We start from the raw sequence: 24,121 nt of genomic DNA, 5'->3' as shown, positions 1-24,121 counted from the left end.
GTTCTGCCACTAGGTCTCGATACAACTTCCCCAACGACTACTACTCGCGTGTTCCTCCTATCGGTGCTACCAGTTCTGCACAAGTGCCAGGAGAGTCGAGGAACTCGGGGAGTTGGGGAGTTCGGGGATACCGGTGGAATGAGTTAAGAATTCACTTTCCGAAACCTGTCACGTCGGAAGCGCAAATTTCCCGCTCGTCCTCGAGAAACGCGACTAAGGACCTCTAGCTTCGTGCTTGCATATTTTTGATATGCAATTACGCGACCTTGAGTTTTCACCCTCCACCCACCCTGCCACCATACTCCACGTTTGATGATACGTAGTAGCTTCATTCCGGACGACTTACGAAAAGACGAAAGCAAATCGCGTTACTTTTCTTCTGAGAGAACAACGAACAACCGTATCGTGTCCGAGACGAAGGGGGACCAAACTAGAAATCTCGTCGGCTGTATAATGTCGAGCGTGGTAAATCGAGCCGATGACGAGCGGAGATTAAACGGGACGAATAATCGGTGCCTTTGAAGCTCTTTTATGAAACGAAGAGCCAAAAAGAGGTCTGGTACCCCCGAAGGCCATCGAGTTCGCTCGGAGGCATCGACACCGTCGAATCCATAAGTAGTCCTCGATGGATTCTCGACCCCTTGGCTGGAGGGTCGAAGTTTCTTGGTTGTATTTCGCAAAACGGAAATGGCAAGCAATGGCAGCGAAAGCAGTCAGGCGGGACCAAAGTCGAAGCCGGGGCGCCTAGGAAACAAGAGAATCGTTGGTATAGTAGGGGCGGTTCTCCAAGCGGGTCCGTTCAGGGGTGGCCGAAGTACTCGGTTATTTGTACGCAGACGTAAGCCACCTGGCCTTTCGCGCATTGGTTTCTACGTCTGTGCCGTTTGTCTGTACGTCTGATGACGTCAGTTACGAGGCTCCACCCAAGGTGGTGGTGGATATGTCGGGGTACTCGTTGCCTACCTCCGCTTCCGCCAGGGTGGCAGAACGAAGAGGGGGTGGTAGCCGCGACGGTAGTGGTGGCGATGGCGGTGGTGGAGAGAACGGTAGAAGCTAGATTCTGGAAAGGCGCTTGCGCGAAACCGCTGGATCGTTTATTTGTATCTGTCATTGCCAGCTAAGGGGAAGAGGAGGGAGAGACCACTTTCAAGATCCCCTTCCTTTTATTCCTCTTATTCCGCTTCTCCGTCTTTTCCGCCGTCTCCCTTGGTTCGCCGCGACGCCATCGTGCCACCGAGTGGCCGTGTCTACCGGCAAACTAATTTATTTCTACGTATTACCATTTTTGTTTACCATATCCGTACTGTATTCCTGCGTCTGGTATCCTGATCGACTGACTACACGATTGCCCATCCAACGAAGGTACATACTACTTGACAACGAAAATCGACGAAGCGACCAGCCGACCTTTCTGTTTTCTACCGAGGCAACGTTTTTTATTTTTGATAGTCGATAAAACCAAGCTGCTTCTCGTGGAAAGCTCACGGGGAGAAGTTCTTTTCTCGGGCTTTGCTGTTAAGTGGTGCCGAACAGAAAACTCCCCGGCAGCCAGCCGACCGATCCTGTGGTCTAGACTAAAGGGTTTTAACCCACGCTTGCCCTCGCGCCTCGCTTCTTTCTCCGCCGTTAGTTAGAGGAACGTCGAGGCGAGAAAGATTAAAGGAAAAAAGGAGGAAAGAAAAAGAGTGAAAAACAAAAAGGGGATCGGTCTCGATAGACGAGCAGAGAAAGAGGGAGAGAGAGAGAGACAGGAGCATCGATGGGTGGAAAGTGTGCTCCGAAGTTCGTGTCCCGGGCTTCGGAAGAAAAATACCGGCGGGAACCGCGTAATTTGAAATTCGATTAAGCTGAATTGGCTTTACGGAATATGCGGGTAAATAGCGCGAAAGAATGAAAGGACGTTTGACGCTTTAGCAGAGGCGAGCTCGGAGCTGGAACGCGGCTCATGCGCTTGTGCTCACGCTCGCGCTCACGCTCGCGATTTTATAAAGACGTTTCAACGAAGATTACCGGTATACGGGGCGAAAAATCAACCGGCACTCAACGGCATGGTACTCGTTTCCCCGGCGACACCAAGAGCGCTTTGATGAAACCAATTAGCTCGTTTTTAACGACACGCCGTACGAGCCCTCCGGTTATAGGAGCGCGAGTAAAATGTCAACCCCAAACTGCTCTCGATTCCCATGGCTGGAGGCGCGTACAGGTGTTACGGTAACCTTGACTTATAAAAATAAACGGCTCACGCGATTAACCGTAACGAACGCTTTAATCGCGCCACTGCTATTCCCGCCGCTTCTAAAATCTACGAGAAACGTTGTCGCGCACCATCACCGAATGACGTCATTTCAGATACAACAGCTTACATGTGGAATAAACGAATTAGCTGGAAGGGGTCGTTAATTTAAAAAAAAAAAAAGGAAGCTCGTATAAAGCCTGATCAGATACGTCTTTGCCAATGCAAAGTCCTCCAAATTTCTTAATCCTCATAATACGATAGTAATTTCCAAAACCACGACATTCGTCGCTAAAGAATATAAAAAAGAAGAAGAAGGAGAAGGGAGGAAGAAGAAAGCAAGAAATTAAAGAAAGGAGAAACAACGCAAGAGAAGAGTGCAGTAAACAGCAGGAGAAGATAGTACCGCGACCAAGAGGGATGGAACGGATAAAGTAGTGGAGAGGGTAGTGGAAGGCAGATTGTAGGGTGGAGGGAAAAGAGCGGAGGTAAGCAGAGGGAGGAGAGTTTAAGTGCTACCGAGTGTCTACCTCCTTGTGGGATCGAAGCCAGGACTCACTCCGGGTCTCTATCTGTGTCTCTTTCTCGGATCGAAGCAAGGCGGCCCTCGCCCTCTCTTCGTCCTCGTCCTCATCCTCATCTTCGTCCACATCGCCATTTCCCTCCCCCGCCATCCTCTGCCGCCTGTCCCCGTCTTCGTTTTCCTCCCAGTTCCCTCTCGACCTCTTCACAGCGCACAGACGTCCGTACACATTCACGTGCACACGGACAAAGACTCCGAGAGGGAGAAACTCCCTCTTTCCCTCGCAAATACAGAGATAGTCCAACGGGAATGGAAGAGGGAACGCAAGAGGAAAGGAGATGCACTGGAAAGGAAATCTCGCTCGTTCCTTTGCCCGTCTCTGTCGGTTTCGTAGGAAGCGGCAGCCTCTCCTGCTTTCTCCGTTCCTCCGTTCCTCTCTCTGGCTGTTTCATTCGGTGTATAGGTAGAGCGTGGGGCGTAACCAACCCCTCTAGAATCCGCATCGCGGCACCGACAGTCGGCATTCGTCGTGCCATTGGCCCCGACGACACTCGGAAACCCAATGGAAAGCGCAAATACGATGCCGACTTCCGGTCCATGAAACGAATTCGGAAAACTCCCGATCGCGCAGGGCCGTTCCTGGTTTCGCCTGCTCATCTCCACGCGCTTTATATCCACCCCCGTTGCATGGAAAACGAGTCTCGTCTCTTTCTCTCTTTCTACCGTCTCTCTTCCATTACTCCCGCAGCCTCTTTTGCCACACCTGTTCGCAGTCACATCCGAATGCTGGAAACTCGACGATTGGTCGCGGGACTGTCGCCTCGGTCTCATTGGGCGATCTCAGTTTTCCTTCTTCCACTAGAAAGGAAAACGTTCTTTCACGATTGCCTGCCTTCTCTCGCGGCGAGTCGTGAGCATCCGCGGGAAAGGTGGAGCGTCAACGCATTGGCATTTGTGTCCGTTCTCGAGATGCGCCTCTACGGAAGGAGGCAATGGAGTTCGCCGAAGTAGTATGGCCGTGATATAATTCGGACGGAACGCGAGAAACCTTTCGTTTAAGAGGAGAGGAGAGGAGAACTATAACTACGAAACATTAGGGCTCGGTTTAACGGTCGGCCGTGATCCAATAGAACTGCCATAGGGTCGGTGGCCATTAATAGCAACTCGTAAAAGCCGTAAATTTCGTCGAACTCCTAGAAAATCCATTTCGAAGAATTTCTAGTTTTGGTTGTTTCTAATGGAATAACTTGCTTGAAAAAGACTGATAGTCGAGGGTAGTTCCGCGGTCATTGGTACCGCGGACGATTTTTTAACGCGAAAATAGGTAGACCGAAAGATGTCGGAGGTGTTGAATGCGATTGCGTTCTCTATCGATCCTGAAACACAGTCTTCTTAAAGAGATGTAGCACTATCTTCGTGCGAAATACAAAGCTGTGTACGGCAACACGGATCGGTCTTTAAAGACAAGAAACAAGCACTGGTATTTTTATTCCCGACCGCGATATCTGCTCGTTACGAACCGAAAGATAATCTTACATCGATGATACTCCGAAGTAGAAGCCCGGTATCATGGCACGTCTCACTCTGCGTTTTTCCGACCCCTTCTCGCTTTAACGTCGCGAGTTTTCATGAAACTTTCTCTCGAGAACTTTACTTTCCGTAGAAAAGCTGCCGGCTAAGAGGACCGGCTCTTTTACGCAAAGGAAAATTCGTGGATGAAGAGCCGGACGAGGTGGCGACAGAAATAATGTCAGAGCATAATTCTTTCGCAGTTCTTCCGTTCGTTCGGATGCTCGCGAATTCTTACGAAGAGACACGGGGCCGCGAGACGAGCCACGGTATTGGATAATACCAGGGGCAGCCGGCTTCTGCGAGAGAACCATCCATTTAAAATGTCTCCCTTAAATCTCCAACACCACCGGCAACCACTACCATCACCGCTCTGCCGCCGCTGCCACCGCCACCATCTCCGTCTCCACCTCCACCGCCACCGGCGCTACCGACTTTCAGTAGTCGCCTCCAAGCTCACCCAACCTCCGGTGCCGAGGGCCTCCCTTGCACAGCCACCGGTTTCTTCCACCCCTCACTTTTATATCCACCTAAATCCATCCATTTTAAATGACGGATATTTTCTCCGAGCGACTGTATGGATTTTCATACTTTCCTCCGAAGGAGAGAAGGCGTGCATAGAACACGCGCTCACCGTTTGTCCGTTAATATTTTCGCACACGGCGAAGGGATGCTACTCCGACCCTTTTAACCGAAACCAACCTTTTCGTTTCGGCGCTTGAAACTTTGACATCCAGTTACTCGTACACCCATTCTTCTACTTTCTGAAAATATTCTCTTATTCCTGCCGTTGTCGCTCCTTGTCTCGCAATGCATAGGTCTTTTGTTATCGCGTGGCAACGATTCGACGCCGATAATCGAGGTAAAATTTCGAAGGAGATGTGTCCACGAAGAATTGAGAGGTCTGGGTCGTGGACAATACGCTACCGTTTATGGTTAGATCTCCGAACAATAGTAAAGTCATGGAAGAAGAGAGGTCACTTGTGTCACGCGCAAATGTAAGCGTCGAATTTGCGTAGAGAAGTTGCAGGGGCAGGAGACGTTATAGGTATCGAGCGACATGTATTATTGATGCGAAGATGCCATCGAGTAGCTTGTTTCCTTTTCTTCTTGTTTCTTCTCTTTTCTTCCATTCTACCAGCGAAGGAAACCTAAACAATGCGGCATCCAATGTATTACAGATTCGGTACGAACGAAAGTTCATCGTGTCGAATACGATTCTATCGGTGGTTCGTGTTTGCAAAATTAGCAGAGACGAGAAGCTGGTTCGCAGCACGGATAGCAAAGGTCAGCGTGTAACCCGCAATAATTACAAGTCTGGTACATTATGCACGGTCGGCCGAATGCGGAAGGAACGTCAGGTCTCCGGCGTCGAGGCTTCGAGAACCGAGTATATGTATACTAGAAGGGGACGCCGCCTTCTTCCATTAATCTCGCGGCAATCGAAATTAGCATAATTGACGGAGCGGAGAATAGCGGCCTGTTCGACTCTGAAACGCCATCTCGTATAATCTCTCCATATATCTCACTCAGTGTTTTCCGATAAAGCACGCATCCGCGAAAGGACCATCGACCTGACAATCGTCCACGCCATCAAGAACCCAATCCGAGAAGTCACGGAGTATCGTTTGAAATTGATTCGGAAGTTTCTTATAAGGTTCGCCGAATTATTCCCATGTTTCTGTCAAGTCTTAAACGTAACGATACTGTTTTTAATTGTAAAAATTAAACGCAAAATAGAAATGTGCTTTGACTTAAAATTTCTACTTTTTCCGGATGTGCCTCTCGCGTTCCCTGTCTCTTTCTCTCTGCCTATTCACGAGCGCTCATCTTCTCGAGCAAGACGTATCGACACGGATTTTTTTCCGCGTCAGTCATTTATCAAAGCCCTTCGTTCTCTCCGCCGTCTCCTTCATTCGATACACGCGAACCTAGAGACGAGGATTTAGGCAAAGAGACGAGACGAACGCGGGAAGAGAAGGATACGGAAAAAAAGACCAACGTTTTTCCTTCTTCGTCCTTCCTCCTATTCGTTCTCCGAAAGGAAAAACGTTGCTTTCGTGGAAGATGAGAAAATCCTCGAATCTTGTGTAACGGAGTAGTAGTAGTACGGTACCGATAGAACACTTTGAAAGAAAAGGTGAGAGAGGTCGCGAGCAAGAGGCGGTCTCTATCTATCATTGCCTCGCGGGTTTCGCATCCATCTTCCTTTTCCACCACGATCCGCCTTGTTCTACTCCCCTCGAGCCTCTCGCGCATCCTCTTCCGCCATACTGCGCCATTATTCTCTCCCTTTTCCGTCTCTCTGTCTGCCTATCCGTCGATCCTTCTATTCCAACGTGGTTTTATCTCGAGCAACGTTCGAGTCGAGTAAAATCTCGAAGAACCGACGATTCTCTCGGTTGAATTCTTACTCCACAACTGCAAAGCTCGTATAGACTCCGAAAAGTAGATACGCGTCATGAGCTTTTGTTGCCGCTTAATAAAATAAAGGTGGCTACATATTGCGTTAGTTTGTGCGTTATGTGAAGACAAAAGGAAATTCAAGGATAGGGAAACAACGGCAGAGGTCACAACAAAGCGGGTCAACCCAGACTATTTTTATACCGTGGCGTCAAGTTGACATCTGTTCCCAAAATCTGACTGCTATAGTCCTATTGTACGACTGAAATTATTCCAGTTAACCTGTTTAACGAAGAAACCACCCTTCGCCCTACGTATATAGGCCTGAGCTACGGTTATATTTAGGGTTCACGCGTATGCAAATACCAGGCTACAGCGTCCGAGAATGCAAATCCATGGCAAACGAAAGATAAGCGCTGAATCCCTGTGATCGATCGGAAGAAACGTCGCTCCAGTTTAATTTATTAATTACGCTCCGTGGAGAGAAAGGGCGCAGGATCGCAGCAGCCGGACTATAAAAATAACGACGACATGCGCGCGATAAATACAGCATGCCGTAGCGAAACAAGAATACACGCTGAGAACCATCATCTGTATAACGAGGGCGACTTTTAATCGAGCGAAAAATACAATGTTTGCGCTGCGAATAGACCTCGATGCTAGGTTCAATTTCCTAACGACACCTTTCGCTAGGTGGAAGTGGTGGTCAGAAAACAGTATATCCGAGAAATGCAGCGATTTTAACGTAAACTTTCAAATTCAGAAAAATCTGCACCATCCTTTATCAATAAATTTTACAATATTCCTATCTAAAAATATTTATAAACCGATCTCTGTTCATCTCATAATGTATCTGCCAGATGAATCGAGACTTCTTTCCGGTTAATGATCCCTATTACGAAGTTAAAACAGCTACAGAACGGCAGTGCAACCAGGCCTACCTGGCAATCAGGCAAAATATTATTTGCACGAACGAATGCAGCCGAACTAGAATGCATATCAAACTGCAGTTCAAGTTTAGCCATTCGTGAATGTTCGGTAAAAATCGGACGGTACCGAATCTACACGGCCCATAAACCGGCCGCGACTACTTTCCCCCTTTCGTCTTAGCACCACCTCATCCCTCGTACGAAGTAGGTCCAGACCTATCCTATCAAATTTCGATGTTCTAAACGCACGGTGGACCTTCCGCTATACATTTCGTTATCGATGTCATGGGCACAGTGTAACTAATATACGCGAGTCCAACAGTTCCGATTCCATCTTCTTCCGATCGTACAAAGTCGATAACCGACAAATATTCATACACGAGGATCAGGTTGGCGAAATATTGACGACGTTCAAGGAGTTTAAGGAGCTGACGCTTAAGTAGAATCACACTGGGTACGACCGTCGTAGTCGAAGATCCGGAAAAGACGCGCGATCACGATAGATCTACGGTACAAAGGATGGAATAAGAAATAATAGATCTTCAAAATTATTAAACGGACAAGCAGCCGATTCTAAAACATTCCAAACGTAATCATAGAAGAGGTCATTCAACTTTCAAACGTGACCATCTTCCACGCGTGACAAGAAAGGAAAAAAGAAAAAGTGAAGGCAGTGGCGGAAGCAAAGAAAAGAAGAGGAGGAAAATAATAAAGTAAGAATATGGGAGAAGTATGTCTGTATGGCAGGAAGGTTATTTGTACGACTCACCGAATATAAATACCAAAGTTGGGTCGAAAAGTCACCAGTAGAAGATCTGACAGTGTATTGAGTCAATACATACTTTTCTTCCCCACCCCCGGAACACCGAAGCCATTGTCACCGATCGACATAAATCTTGAAAATTTCACGAATTGTCGCGGTCGCTCGAAGGTCCATAAACACGAGACACGTAGGAATCGTTCGACCGTTCGTTTCGAACTAAGTTTCGTTAGAAATTCATATATCGTTAGAAAGATAAACAGTCGAATAGAGATGAACATGGTAGAAGAATACGTGAACGCGAGCAAGTCTCAGTACCGCGACGCGTTCGACATTATCGAGGAATTCAAGAAAGAGATGTCCGAGATGAGGGGGAAGTGCATCGACATCGGTTGCGGACCAGGGGACGTTACGAAGAAGCTGATCCTACCTAGGTTGTCACTGGAAGCGGAGCTAGTAGGTAAAGGAACAAGGACAAAAGGATAGTTGAAGTATGGTCCAGACATTGTAAATGTTTGCAGGGGCGGACATATCGAAGGCGATGACCGATTACGCAAGGCAGAAGTACCAGGGCGAGAAACGCTTATCGTTCTTGCAATTGGACATCGAAACCTTGGCTTTACCTAACGAGGAATTAGCCCAGTATAGCAACGTACTGTCCTTTTATTGCCTCCATTGGTGTCACAACTCTTGGTACTGTTCGCCCCTAACTCTCCTACTTAATTATTCTATCGTGCAATTTAACGTTCATCGTTGTTGAATTTAGGAGAGCCTTCGACAATATTTACAAGTTACTGCGACCAGGAGGAAAAGCTCTGGTTATGTTCCTGGCTTGGAACGACGGTTTCGATGCCTACATGAGGATTCACGAAAACCCACGATACAAACCATATATGGAGGTAACGCGTCTAATAATATTTTTCCAATAATTCAAATTTTCTGAATAACTCAGCGAATCACTCTCGCTTTAGGACGCAAATCGCTTCGTGCCTTTTTTCCATCGGTGCAAAGATTCCCGAGCGGTATTAAGGAAGATGCTGGAGGACGTAGGCTTCGAGATTCTACACTGTAGCAGGAGAGAAAAAAGCTTCGTTTACCAGAACATGCAAATATTAAAACGTACAGAATCGTAGTGTATTGGTCAAGTATCGTAACTATATAATTAAATCGCGTTTCCTAGCTGGCGATAATAAAAGGAGCAAAGGAGCTTGAATAGCTGGGATCAAGAGCAAAGTAACGGAAATATAGGTTGAAAAGGAGGTTACACGTTGTAAAAGCGGATCGATCATTGTTGCAGGTCATATGATTGCGGTTAATCCCTTCATCTCGCGGATCCCTGATCACCTCAAAGAGGAGTTCGAGAATGTGGTAGTGCGCGAAGTAGCCAGCCAGAAGATCCTATTCCCCAACAAAAACGACAACGGTCAACAAGAATATAGTATTTTGGATAGATATCACATTCTTGTGGCGTATGTAAAGAAGCCTTCCGACACATGCTGAAAAATTCATTAGGAATTTTGTTTTACGCGATCACAGAGATGAGAGTTTATCATTGTATCCGTCGTTATTAATAAAACAGGTAAAATAGCATTATTGATTTTGTAATTTCATTGATTCTGTGACTGTCATCGACGACAATGGTAGTAGAACAAGGGAACATCAAAAGGAGAAGAGAATCAAGATACAAGTAACAACACGTATTGTTTCTATCACGCTAATCTTTATTGTACGCTATATTCTTTGATTTTACAATACGGTACAGCCATTTATAGAATATCGTTAAAATTCATATATCGTCATACGGATATAAGTGGGTTTGTTATTATTTTTTGTTTTTTTTTTTTTTGTTTTACAGTGCTTACGATATCCATACAGGGAATAACAATTTTACTAACACTTCTTCCTAAAAAATACACCCAAGTTTATAAGTCAGTTGACATCGATTGTTTCGGTATTACGACGCTTCCTCCAAGTCCGAACAAATTTAATCACCATACTAGAAACAAGAAGAATATCGATGCGGCGTGAATCGCCAGGATTTCGTTTCACGCGATTCGGCAAAGAGTTCAACTCGTCACGTGGATGTTCTACTCGTTTACTCGAGAGAACAACGGTCGCGGATCACTCGACGAGAACGGTACCGAAACTCTATATGGAAACAACTCGAGATTGACTATCACGGACTGAAACTGACCGTCGTGAATCAGAGATCGATGTCGGTTAAAAGTTTCAACGTGCAGCATGTCTACGAAGTTGTCTCTATCGCGTTTACATCTATAACACGGACCTATGCTTAAGCGAGAAACAATGTAAATGCGTCGAAATCGAAAAATATCCCAAAATATAGGAAAACAGTCCAAAGGGGGAACGATAACCGATAAGTCGCGGTGGCGATAACACGCGACTCGACAGAAAGGTGGAAGTAGTATACATATATGTAAAAAACGATTCAAAAAAGTCTTATCGTTACGGAAGATCTGGTGTGAATTTTTCACCGCGACGAAAGAGTTGATCGTCGCGTGAACAACTAGCGGAAACGGAGGGCCAGTTTGAGGAGTACGCGACAAATGTCGAATGAAGCTTTCGACAAACCCATAGATCGCGGGGACACGTCGATATCGTTGCAGATCAACCAGAGAATAGAACACAGATAACGGTATAAGGAAACAAAAAGAATGAAACACGTCCGTGCGACACGTAGCTCGCATTCCGCGAATTGAAAGAGATGTGCGTTGCAACGAGATTCTACGGCATCGCGGCTAACCATCGATTACAAATAGTTTCCGATTCGCGGATCGATACTGTTCAATCTTGCTTAAAATACCTATCGAGTCTACGTTTATAGGATATTACGCGTAGTATTAAAGGATATCAAGCACGCATTTAGTTGAGTCTATGAACATCGTAGAATTTAAGCCTGATCGCTAATCGTTATTTCAACCGTAAAGGGAACATAATACGACGAATACTGAAGAATACGAGACGAAGGCGCGCGAATAAATTAAAGTCGATGCCCAGAATCGACGCGGCTCCAGTGGTTTTCGTATTTGCGATTGATTATCGAATAATCGAATGCTTTCATATTCAAAGATCTTAGAAATGAGATTCTACGTTGAAATGGAAAACCGAATCGAAAACGCCGACCTAAGTTGCTTCTCGAAACTCCTACCTTTTTCCGGAAGTTAGGGAGGCGAAATTATTGTCTGTAACAGCTGCGTGTTTGTACGCGTAACACGCGTACCACGAAAAAGTAACTTTTTGCAGAAAATTAAATTACCGCGTTAAATCAATTGGCGCGCGGCGACGGTATAAAGTAGTTTAAAATATGTATCAGGACAAGATCTTGAGAACGTTACAACGAATAATTCACCCCTGGCCGGTCTAATGTGGAAGCGACTCGTAATTTACGGTTAATAGGTACGCACGGTTTTGTACGGGCAATTAACAATAACCAGGGACGAGACGAGGGAGCCGAGTGGTAGCTCGTGGACGCGACCAAACGGCGAAACCCTTCATTTTCTCGGTGTGTTGCGTGACGGCCGACGAAAGAAATCGACCGTACCCGTTGCGGCGTGGAAGTAACCCCGAGAGAAAACAAACTACGCGCGACACACGACCTGTCGTTCTAATTTGCGGAAGAAAAACGCGGTTATATTACGCGTCTCCACATCGCAAACGGATCGAGCGTTACTAATCGTCCGTAAATATTCCGCGACGATCGATACCACTGTTTCTTACGCGATACATAGGGAACAATAAATTTAGCTCAAATAGCTTTCCAAAGGATACCGATTAATGAGAAGAAAATATCGGCGAACCAACCAGCCTGTTTCAAAGAAAGAAAGACACAAACGCTTATGATACGATGCCATGGAAATTACGTTGCTTCGTGTCTCCGCATCGAACTATGGAGAGTCGTTTAAAGTGGAAGGCAAGAATAATCATGACGATACATGTTCGACAAGGCTAAAGAACTACATGTATAACAGTAAGAACACTCTGCTCGATAATCGAGAAACAATGCGAGAAAAACAACTATTTAGAAGATCGCAAGAAGAACGAACCAGTCGATAGAATGAAAAATCACACCGAACATCGAAGAACATTCGAAGCATCGAAGAATTGACAGACTTGACGATCGGAAAACAACGGCTTGTTTGCAGAGCTTGGCATTTGAATACGATAAGAAAGCGTGTCCCGTTCTCGCGTGCTTGTTTCTCTGCTCGCTTTTTATCGCGCTTCGCGGTTCTGTAGAATAAGCTCACGGAAAACGTTGGACCGACAGACGAATCGAGTCAGGTACGAAGAATCGTTGTTTCACAAGAGATCCTTGTTATACGGGAGCCGGATAATTGTACGGTATCATAGAAAAAGATTGCGCGAGGTGGAAATTGTAACGCGAGACCATATAATAAACACGATCGAATTTTGGTTGACGCTTGTTCGCGCGAGACACTCTCCTGGGCACACGTGATTAACGAAACTCCTGGAAGAAAAGACTAAACGTCCTTTCAAAAATCTCACGCATGGTATTTCAAAAAGAACGTGAACGACATTCCAAACCGTCATGATCGTCGATAGGCCGTTTTAAAATTTCTTACAACATACAATCGCAATGTGTACATACAATCTGTACACCCTTTGTCGCGTCTCTTTTAATCGATACGCCGATAAAATGTGCGCGCAATTCGCACGAATCGCCGCCGTTCGATCAGCCGCGAACGTTCGTTCCGTCGGGAAAACGTATTTCAATTTTGGCAAGCTTCGCGATACGACAGCCGATACGATATAGCGAGTGTCCCGATTTGTCTTCCTATGGATTACGCGACGATGTATCGTATACAAGTAACACAAAACTAGCCTCGCATTAACTTTATATGAACAACGACTATACTAGTACTGCCACCTTTTCGCTACTCTACTATTAACAACATCAACAGCAACAACACATAATATATCAACATGAATATAATATCTGTCCTCGTAGCCTAGTTCTTTCTTATACTTATACATTAGGTACGTGTGTAATATACATAATATACGAGCGCGTATACGCTGGCACAGATAGCAAATACATTCAGACGACCTGTCTCTCGAAGACGTTCTAATGGCGCTTGCGTACGCATTATGCATATTACAGGAATATAGGAAAAGGACGAAACGATGATCGTCCCAATTGAATTGTGCGATATCTTTAAGATATGGCGCGCGGAGAAAAAAAGATATTCAAAGAAAATGCATTGCGCGAGCCGAACCTGACTCGATTTTCTCGGAGGACTTTTGCACACCGGCTCGCGAGACCAAAATGTTTGCGGCAAAACTATAGATACGAACAATCGAAACGTATTCGACGCGGCTCGATATCGCCGCAACACACGTAACCTGTTTAATTGAGGAACTGATTCTCTTCGCAGTTCGATTATTCGTAAAACGTTTCGCTCTTGTCTATACAAGCGTTTGGAGAAATTTACGCCCACGCATCGCCGCGATACCTGTACGGTTCTTGGAAATCTATCGAACATTGTGCTTTGCATCGAATCGTGAAAATCTTCTGGTACCCCAACTTCCTTCCTCAACCCGTTGAACCCGTTTGGTATCGCAAGGATCAGCGATGCGAGAGGCGTGCATCGTTGCGACTAAACGATCAGAAAGACATCGACACACGTATAATGTGTATACGAACATTACATATATATGTATACATATTATAATATATATATAAACTTCCGATAATCTTGTACGACTTAGCATAATATACTATTGATTTCTCTCGCGTTAGAACGCTACAGGTAGTCCAATGACTACCGCTACTTAATTAAATTATACCCGCTTACATTTACATTATCTCATCTTTTAATAGATTATCACTGATTTCCTCTCGACTTAAATATTCTCACCAATCGAGTCCACCGCAACGTATAACATTTTTCTTTTCCTTCTCCTCTTGTGGAAGATGGTAACTCGTTGAGAAATGCAATCACGATAAATCGACATAAACTTAAGGAAATGGTAACTCGACGCGTACGACCGTTTCATCCGGATGGAAATCTACAGCTACGTTTAAGCGGATACGCTAAACTACCTAACGCTAAACTGATCTCTTTCTGCCGGATACGCAACATACGATAATACCCATCTTATAATAACAAAAATACAGTGTTTTGCACATGAATTAAACAGCCAGTTACTATAACATTGCTAGAGGTTTAGGATACATTCTCACTATGTTTCTCATAGGACTTGCAATTTTCGCTATCGTCAGTATCTTTCCGTTATCGAGCGCATATTCTACTTCAGTCGACCAACTAAACCGTACGAGTCGCTCGCATACCTACTACCAGAAAAATTCTATGCCTCGAGAAAACAGTGTATACCCAATTCATACATCGTTGGTTGCATTGACTCATTGTAAAATCGTCCAAATCATAAATACGATAAAAGAAAATTTTATAAAAATTGTTGCGTCAAATGATCTTTGGAAAAACGAAGTAACCCTAAAGATATAAATTTACACAAAACTAACATGTACAATTGGAGCGTAGAACTGCGCAACACGGAGAACGTTGACTCCCTTTTCGCGATATCTCGCAAAAATGGTCAAAATTAAGCGAGCCTAAACATTAACAAGTTACGCAAACGTTCATTGTGCAGATTGAAATTTTCGCAAGACACACGAAACTTTGTACATCGTAATATAAAAGAGGCCCCGTTAAATAAATAAATCGACGGTGGCAAAATAATCAAGAACAGATAATAGTTTACCAACGATTCAGGATCAAATTCAGTCTCCAAATCGAAGGGATTGATCCGCTCGTAACCCGTCGGCGCAACATAAACGACGACAGTATTATAATTGCAAAGGTACTCCTTTCCTTTCTATTCGCATTGATCACGATTACGCTTTGTTTGTGCACGTGAATGTATACGAATGTTTGTGTGCGTGCATGTATGTGTGTGTGTATATATATACACACATGTTGCATATTATAAGATGTAATGGTATATCGGTCATGAGCACGAATTATCAATAAAACGACATTTTGTAAAAGCTCGCGATTCTCGATACTTCCGACGTACCGAAATGACGATTACCAAATAAATTAATGCGATGGATCACACGAGAAAGATTTACAATGCATAAGTGTGTGGCGTTTAACCCCAAATTTGTAATAACTGTTAAGAATATACATATATATGTACATATGTATGCACATATGTATGTATGTATAATATACATATATATATTAAGATATATGTGTGTGTGTGTGTGTGTGTGTGTGTGTGTATATATAATACGCATGTGTAATATCGAATTACTTAAATTATCGTATAATTAGAAACAACAAGGACAATGTTACAGCGTAACATTTTTGATTGTCTTCCTAAAAGAGGCTCGCCCCAATCGTTTCGCTCCGGCCTCAAAATGGCTGCAGCATGAAATCGCGCGGTACAAAAACGCTAGAAACGTTTCCATTAATATTTAGTTTCTTTTTTCTTCTGTTTTTTTTTTTTGTTTTTTCTAGATTTGCTTTCTTTATACAATACGGTCTCTTTATCATTCACAATACGGACTATTCAAAAAATGTCTTTATACGGAGTACTTTCAGTCAAAAATATATCAAATCACGCACACGCCCACCCGAATCGTAAACTTTATCGCGTTCCTTACCTCTAGGCCAAAGAGATTTCACTCTCCCTAACGTACTTCCTTTATCGTCACATTTTGAATTCGGCAAAGTCCGACCAACACACCGATCAGTAATGTTTTTTCGTATTATAAACAACCCGAGTATCCTGGAACGCGATTTAACATCGACTTGTTAATTAAATAACATCTTATACATATAATAACAAGTTAAATAGTAGCACTTAGAAACATTATTCTTATTTAGAATCGTGTACCTCTCTCACATAGTCATACTCTTCGCTCTTACCTTCCGAAATTTCATTGGCTTTTAAAATGGAACAAAATTTCGGCACTGACAACGATGATCTTTTATGTAAAGAGAATAGTGCGTTTAATACTATGCGTAAGTAACATCGAATAAAGAAAGAAAACAAAAGAAAAGAAAAGATAAACTTCCTATCCTTGCGAACGCAATGGTCAATGCTACTTTCCGTGTTGAGATCAAAATGGCGTTCCCGCATGCGCAGAGAATCAATCGATTAAACAATCGATCGATATATATATATTACTAATCTTTCAAAGAACTTTGAGTAAATAGAAAATAGTCTTAACGCGTTATTCAACGCCGAACCTTTCATAACTCATATGCGACGAGATTCACGTGTTTGAATGCATTTATCCGTAGCAATCGGTTAAAATGTTGCTTATCAGATCATTAAATCTTTTCAAAAGACATTCCTCGTACATAAGACATTTATAAAATGCTTTGTGGACAAAACATTATATAACAATTACCTTCTAATCTGATGGCGTTCTGCTCATCGAAATCATATATCACCTTATAAATGCTGCACGTTTTGCAAAGGAGATTTTTGGAAGTAAATAAAATTATTTTAGCAAAACACAGGTAACTGCGTAGACTTCACGAATTTTCTATCATTACACCGCCGCTGCGACTCTTTTTTGTTTGGGTTGAGCAACGCACAATCTGTTACTACCAACTTCCCAAATAGATACACGCTTTCAGCAAAAGCAGTTTACTGCCATGGATTTGAGAATATTCCAACCATGTCATTACGAGACATCGATATTAAATTATCGATCATTTTAGTCAATCAATACGTATTCCCACTAAGAGATTCCGGCATACTAGTTCCGCCGGATGGCGACAAAGGTAGCTCCCCACTCTCGAATTTACTACATCGACTGCTGTACTCTGCCATTAAAGATGCTTTGATCTGAATATAAGGAAACATACATCTTATATCGTTACCATCATATTACACAAAATGATAATCCTAAACTAAACACAATGTCATAAATTTGTACCTTTGTCCTTTCTGCTTCTAGCCTTTGTCGAACTTGTTCGTGCTGTCGTTCCAGCTCTGCCTTCTTTTTCTCATAAATTTTCGTTAACCGTGTACATTCATTCACACCCTTTTCAACCGTGGACTTTGCAACTTCCCTCTTCATACGATCTAGCTCGGCTTTATCTTTATGTACTTTCGCTAGCTGTTTCACCTACGATTAAATACAAACGGCTGCTACAATATCTGATACGTAATTTAGGAAATACATTTTATGCATTATATTTTATATATCATATATATAAGGATATATATAAGGATATATATATCATATATATAGGACAATATAAGAAACACACTTCTCCATGCCTCGTGGCTTGAAGCTTTCTCATAACATCGGCGGTTTCTCGTTCCAAAAGTACTCTCAATGTTTTTAATTGGTTAGATTGAGAGGTTTTCATTACTTTCTCTACTGTTGAAAACAAGCTTTCATAATACTTTTCTTGAAGTTCCCGTTCTTGTTGCACATGAGCTTTACATACGGCCAACAAACGTTCGCTCTGACTTCTAGGAAGTCCCTTTGGAGCTCCACCATTTCCTTCGCGATTTTCTATGTCTGGGCATTCTGATGTTTCTGCTAAAGCTAACGTGCTCAACCCTACTTCGCTTGAAAAACTATAAAAAAATATAAAAATAAATAATCATGTTTATACATGAACGGGGTTGCTTGAATAAAAATCATTAACTCACATATTCCTACTCGACAACCGTTTCACCAATTTATGGCTGACATAAAATTTCGATTTATGCTTTTCACCATCAATAGATCCTTTTTGCGTTTGCATCCTTAATTTTTCTTTCTCATGCTTTTTCCGTAATGATTCGAGTTTTTTCTCAAGCTCCATTTTTTTCTCTCGGACGAGTTTGTTCTCCATTAATTTTTCTAATGATTCAGCCACTATTTCATCACTCACTGTACCATAAAACAATTGTTTATATCTTCTAAATAGAACGTGATAGGTAATCGATACTTACTGCCGCTGACATTGACTGGACTTTTATTTGTAGAAGCATCAACGGCTTGAACCGTAGGTGTCGACGTTCCATGCTCATTATCTTGTGAATCAGACGTGTTTATACCAGCTACAGATGGTCTACCATGAACATTCGTAGATGTCGGAGTAAGTGTTGGTAATTCACCGACAGATTGTAATCTTTTTGTCTTGACGATTTCCTCCTAAAACAAAACATTAGAACGGACATAATAATAAATTGATTTACATATAATGATCGAAATTTTTTGACCAACGAACTTACAGTTGGTTTAGAAGAAGTTGCTCCTTCACCAACTTTAGGCTTATCCTAGAAAATGTTAGTATGCATTTGTTAGTATATTAGTTAATTAGTAATAAATAAATTCTTAATGTTTCAAACCTTACATCAATTTCCTCCAGATCTTCTGCACAATCTGTAAGAACTGATAATTGCTTTTCCCTTTTTTCTGTTTCACTCTGATATTTAATTGGATTTGCCAAAGCTTCGGCAAGCTCACTCAGTCCATCTGGTACGTAATCCTTCACAATTACGTGTAAAAATAAATTTGCTAATGGTAATGGTTGACCACATTCTGTTCTAAGAGCAACATGTCGGTAGCCCGGACATAACCCAACCACAGGTAATACTCTGTGACCAATTAAACGACCTGATTCCTCGTACGCAGCTATTCTAATTGAAGCAAGTTCAGGCAGGACAACCTAATAAACAGATAAATAAAATCTTGTATTTATAATATCAGTTATATAGAAATATTAATTTTTACCTTTTTAAATATGAAAGGTTCCTCGTCGTACACAGGGTTAATTCCATTGTTTGGAACAATTTTCGTACGAAATCTCTTTCTCACTGTGTCTGCTGGTAAACCATACATATCTACTTCCACGTAAGTACCCACTCTTTTGTCTGTTAAGAACTGAGCCGATATTACGTGTATATGAACTGTTCCCGCTATAATACCATCTACAGTTGATTCCGCGAAAGGATCCAATCGTTGATCTTTTCGTCTCATAAATTCTGGCTTCAGAAGATACCCGCAACGTTGATTATATTCGAAAATTCCCAAGTTTAATTGCATAGCAAGATCTAATACACGAAATGGTGCAAATTAGTCTACACGCAATCCGTGATTAATATTAAGTTTATTCAAAATACAAACATACCAAGTGTCTGATAATTTAATGCAACCAGTTGACAACCCGCATTCCAAAACACTTGAGGCATAAAATTACTAGAGTCGAAACGCGTACCTGCCGGGTACACTCTAGATAGTTGATGTTTATTATAATTTACAAACTCTAATGGTCTTTCTTTTAAAAGCGTCGTAGCTTGTTTTTCGTCGAATGATGACATCTCGTACATACGATTTTTCTCTGTGAACATTGATCAAATAATGGAATCATAATATCAAATATAAAAAAGTTAATTTAATAATTGTTACTGTAATACACACATATGAACGTACTTTCAGCCGATTCGAAACTGTTGAAATGAACAGGTTGCACATAATTAACTAAAGCTGAAATTTCCGCTCCAGCTTCCGTTTCTTTCGCGCTAGATGCTACTTTGTCAGGTGCAGGCACTTTATCACATTTAATGTCCTCCACATTTGATTCATCCTCTTCTGTGCTTGATTCCTCTTCTTCATCTAAAAAACAAAAAAGGAGAGAAAAATGTAATTTTTTCTATATTTTATAATAGCTAAAGTTATGGTTTTACAACTATATTTTTTTGAATGAATACTAACCTTCATCATCCTGCGTGCTATCCTTACTACTTTGCCTCTGCTGCAGCATAGGAGGATGTGAAATGTCTCCATTTCCAATTTGCTGATCTTTATCGGTCGTTTCAACTTGAGGAACAATATCTGGTGACGTACCATTCTCTCCCTCCGCTACTTGATTCGTTACTCCGTTATCTTCGTTTTCTTGAGTTCCTTCTTCAGATTCTGTTATTGGTGTCGGTTCCTTCTTCTTATGCTCCTTTTTCTTATGATGATGTTTCTTTTTGTTCTTGATTATAATCTTACGTTTTAATAAAGATGGAGGTGGTAACTCTTGTCCTGGTTCCAACTAAATAATACACATTACAAAACTGAGATTAGAGATAAAATGTTATGACTGTAAATATATTAAAAATACCTTATGAGATTCAAGAGGTGCATCTAGCAGCATTTCTCCAAATAATTCTCTACAATACTGAGCTATTTTAGCTTGCTGTCTTGGATTACAATGATTTTCAAAGCTAAGAATAACAGGATATTCTGATGTTTTGAAAGCACTTTCAGCAATTGCTTCAATTACATCTCGTGCACTTATTTCAGGTACAAATGTATATCTACAAAATATTTCTAAAGGAGCGTTTGATACTTAATTTCAAATACAATAAATTATCTTGCTATAAAATAAAAATACCCATGCACAATGACAGGTTCATCAAATTTTCCGTTCCAAAAGTCCAATTCTACACATCTACAACCAGCAAGCAGACACTGACGATATATTTCAACGGAACTTTTTCCGGTAAGTTGATGTCCTAAAAATATTTAAAAAAATATAAGAACTAATATATTTAAATCGATATTTAAGGCGTTATTCAAACCCTGATCGATTATGAATAAAAGTAACAAACGTGACGTACCTGTTAAGTATGTATTGTGACTAGAATTTATAAAGTAATGCGCAAGCGGCTGGTCCATATCGTCCGATAATTCAAGTTTCGATAAAGCTACGATTGGGTTATCTTCGCTCATTAAATACCTCAAAAATCCATCGAAACTTAGTTGACCCCGGTTGGCATTACATTTATTTGGTTCATATTGACTTATAATGTCCTTTGCTCTCGCCTCATTTGCATAAGGATACAATATCTCGTTTAAACGCGGATCTCTTTGAGTTTTATTCAAAAAATCAACAAATTGGGTGATGGACATTAGCCTACGCTTATTATTGCCTACGATGCGTTCGAAAACTTTTTCAACATCCGATCGTTGGGTAAGAGATTTATAAAAGTTGAAAAAATCTTCAAATTGAAATTTTTGTAATGATATTACGTCATTCTAAGAACAAACGGAATACAATTTTTAATGTTAGGGAAACCATATTCATATTAAATGTATAAAATATACTCACTTTCCCAGATGGAAAACCGGAAATATCAAGTGCTTTCTCGACGCGTTTACGATCTTCTTTGTTTTGCGTAAACATTCTTATTATGCTGAAATAACAATATAAAAAATATATATATATGTATCTTATAACATTTATACGTATTATATATTTATTATATGTATTATATATCAAATTTGATACACATGTGAAAATTGTGCTCACTTCTTTACAGGAATCTTTTCTGACTTATCAGCTCCAAGTGTAAGTTTAGTGTGTGCTTTTTGTAAAAACATAGTTGTGCTGATATTTAATAGAGATAAATTATACGCGAGCTGAAAAATTTGCTCTGTCCAATGTTGTGCAACTTCTGCTCGTGTTGTACAGAAGTTAATAAAATTCATATTGACAAAGTCAGATCCATAGCAAATTGTTACTGTCTTTTCCTCTAAAGAATCTTGAGAACCCATTGTCACAAGATGCTTTAATTTGGCATCCTGAAAATCATTTGCTTGTCTAAGCATGTTGATAAAATACATATCTAAGATTTCAATATAATGGTCCTAACAAGATTTATTCTGATGGAATTAGCTTATGCACATTATAATAATAATAGCAGCTTCTAATACAATAAGCTACTAACATTAACTGAAACTGCGAACAATATCACTTTAGAAAATGTTTATTGATTTATAGGAAAATGAAACAGATAAGAACTGCTCTGTTTCCTATATAACTAAGAATATGTCCATTGTGTACAAAGATAGGTGTGACTGAAAAAAATGAACTACATTGAGGACATAAAGTAGGTAACATTCTATTTATAGATTTGTCAATAATTATCATGTGGTGGTGCTGTGCGTCATTAGCAACCACGCAAAAACATGATATAATTATAGAAAGTCAAGACAGCTTCATTTCCAAATATTTATACCTAATGCATACTAATATATAGATCTAATGAAACATTTAACTAATTTTACTCTTGTCCGTTACGTAATCAACCATAAATTGACTTACCTAAATTAAAGGATAAGGAACTAAAATACATAAATTACCAAAGAAAAAGAATAAAGAAAGAACAATGTAATACCTTCGGTACTTTTGCATGTTTCCCAGTTCTTGTATCTCTTATTACAGCAATATCCAACATATCCATCTCATTATGTTGATCCACCCAATGCAAATAGAATCCAAACTTGTCTACCTTCAATGTTACTGGAGTTACTATACCAGAATCCTATATATAAATATAAATAAAATTAATATCATACATATAATAACATAGCTTGAATATTACAATTTAATTATACAATCTACAATATTGTACTATGATTTGTCTTGCAACTCATACCTCATCCCATTTGATGAATTTTTCTCCATCTTGTAGTTGTTGAGACACCTCAATCGGTCTAAATTGCAAGACACTACCTGTTGTTTTGTTACCCGCCATCCTGCCTGAAGGATACTGCGAGTAGTTTGGTATAGAAGCAATATTAATTCTTAGCACGAATGCATTAATAAAGGAGCAAGCGATGCAGGCTAATTATGCCAGTAGCAATGATAACAAGCACAAAGACCTTGATAACCACAATGACAATGACGATGATGTCAATGGCTGTAACCAAAATGTTGATGACAGCGGTAATACAGAGCAAAACGATGAGAACGATGACGGCGTCGACAACAGTAATGGCACCAGCAACGAGAACGACGATGACGGCAACAGCGGCGGCAACGACGATGATGACTGTGACGATGACGACGACGACGACGACGACGACGACGATGACGACGACGACGACGACGACGACAACGACGACGATGACGACGACGACGACGATGACAACGACGACGACGGCGACGACGACGACGACGACGACAACGACAACGACGGCGACGGCGACGGCGACGGCGACGACGACGGCGAGGGTGACGGTGAGGGCGACGTAAGCCTCATCGAGAATTTCTTATTCATTAGACGCACCTCGTGAACCACCTTATCTTGACAGGTGCCGTTGTCTGATCATCTGTAATGAAAGATGAAATCGTATTTTGACAATGACGCCGTCGCCGTCGTCGCAAAATTCTGGCGGGTACCGTCTTATGAATATCGATAACAGATACGTGGAGATTTTGGTCAACATCGACGTCAGTCTCGATTGATTAAACGTTTTGAAGAAACAACAAATCACGAGAATGTGAAATCACTGTCTAGTATCACGATGGAAATGAAAAGAATAATTTAATACATATGCCCCGCAATAAAAGGAACTTCCAATTGATGTGCACCGCGAAAGTTTTTATACTTCTGAGCACTCGCGCACTCACTTGGTCCAGAAGAACATTCTTCCGCGCGTCGTACCGAAGGTGTTCCGAGCAAGTCCAAGCACCGCCACCCGTCATCCGTCACCCGTTACCCTCGTCGCCAGGAGGCGCTCAGTTTCACAAACCACCAGATTAACGAGGACGCACTACACGTGCGCCTATCGCGCTTAAATTGATTTTAATGCGAACCGTACTACTTATAGTTCTTCTAACACTATTATGATCTTGCTATTTCCACGTCCTTTTACTTTTGATTATAAAATTATTATATACTGTCTACAA

At 41.7% G+C, this 24,121-nt stretch overlaps 2 protein-coding genes across 11 annotated transcripts; one reads left to right on the top strand and one right to left on the bottom strand.

Annotated features, from left to right (window-relative positions):
- The first annotated feature begins 6,444 nt into the window (after positions 1 to 6,444).
- Positions 6,445 to 10,007, top strand: jhamt (juvenile hormone acid methyltransferase). Its single transcript, XM_069116700.1, has 5 exons — positions 6,445 to 8,877; positions 8,939 to 9,110; positions 9,184 to 9,316; positions 9,389 to 9,536; positions 9,715 to 10,007. Exons 1-5 carry the CDS (start codon positions 8,691 to 8,693, stop codon positions 9,915 to 9,917), a joined length of 843 nt encoding a protein of 280 aa, XP_068972801.1. The 5' UTR covers positions 6,445 to 8,690; the 3' UTR covers positions 9,918 to 10,007.
- A 225-nt stretch (positions 10,008 to 10,232) lies between these two features.
- Plc21C (Phospholipase C at 21C) lies at positions 10,233 to 23,946 on the bottom strand. 10 transcript variants are annotated; one of them, XR_011173558.1, is made up of 21 exons: positions 23,843 to 23,946; positions 22,866 to 22,979; positions 22,605 to 22,751; positions 21,737 to 22,008; positions 21,536 to 21,620; positions 21,045 to 21,462; positions 20,819 to 20,939; positions 20,546 to 20,741; positions 20,152 to 20,476; positions 19,870 to 20,052; positions 19,568 to 19,777; positions 19,171 to 19,490; positions 18,791 to 19,105; positions 18,669 to 18,713; positions 18,387 to 18,588; positions 18,102 to 18,324; positions 17,711 to 18,026; positions 17,374 to 17,565; positions 16,352 to 17,282; positions 16,087 to 16,211; positions 10,233 to 15,875 (listed from the first exon to the last, which is right to left on the bottom strand). XR_011173558.1 is itself a non-coding variant. In XM_069116677.1 (19 exons), exons 1-19 carry the CDS (start codon positions 23,915 to 23,917, stop codon positions 17,160 to 17,162), a joined length of 3,882 nt encoding a protein of 1,293 aa, XP_068972778.1. In that variant the 5' UTR covers positions 23,918 to 23,946; the 3' UTR covers positions 10,233 to 17,159. The 10 variants fall into 10 exon arrangements, 5 of the variants coding, with proteins under 5 accessions (XP_068972778.1, XP_068972780.1, XP_068972781.1 ...); XR_011173560.1 differs by having other exon boundaries at positions 16,840 to 17,282; XR_011173556.1 differs by having other exon boundaries at positions 16,087 to 17,282.
- Positions 23,947 to 24,121: the final 175 nt, after the last annotated feature.

The sequence above is a fragment of the Bombus flavifrons genome, chromosome 7, assembly GCF_040668555.2.
Source record: "Bombus flavifrons isolate JBK064 chromosome 7, iyBomFlav1_principal, whole genome shotgun sequence".
Lineage (NCBI taxonomy): Eukaryota > Metazoa > Arthropoda > Insecta > Hymenoptera > Apidae > Bombus > Bombus flavifrons.
The sequence above is the reverse complement of the archived record's forward strand: the minus strand, read 5'-3'. Positions and strand labels throughout refer to the sequence as shown.

Excerpts from the sequence above, each read along its gene's own strand:
- jhamt (XM_069116700.1), top strand. The coding sequence starts at position 8,691 with ATGAACATGGTAGAAGAATACGTGAACGCGAGCAAGTCTCAGTACCGC. Across the intron at positions 8,878-8,938 it reads ACTGGAAGCGGAGCTAGTAG|GGGCGGACATATCGAAGGCG; the intron begins GTAAAGGAACAA and ends AAATGTTTGCAG. Across the intron at positions 9,317-9,388 it reads GATACAAACCATATATGGAG|GACGCAAATCGCTTCGTGCC; the intron begins GTAACGCGTCTA and ends CTCTCGCTTTAG.
- Plc21C (XM_069116677.1), bottom strand. The coding sequence starts at position 23,917 with ATGACGGGTGGCGGTGCTTGGACTTGCTCGGAACACCTTCGGTACGAC. Across the intron at positions 22,980-23,842 it reads AGAATGTTCTTCTGGACCAA|TATCCTTCAGGCAGGATGGC; the intron begins GTGAGTGCGCGA and ends AACTACTCGCAG. Across the intron at positions 20,477-20,545 it reads CACCTCTTGAATCTCATAAG|TTGGAACCAGGACAAGAGTT; the intron begins GTATTTTTAATA and ends TGTATTATTTAG.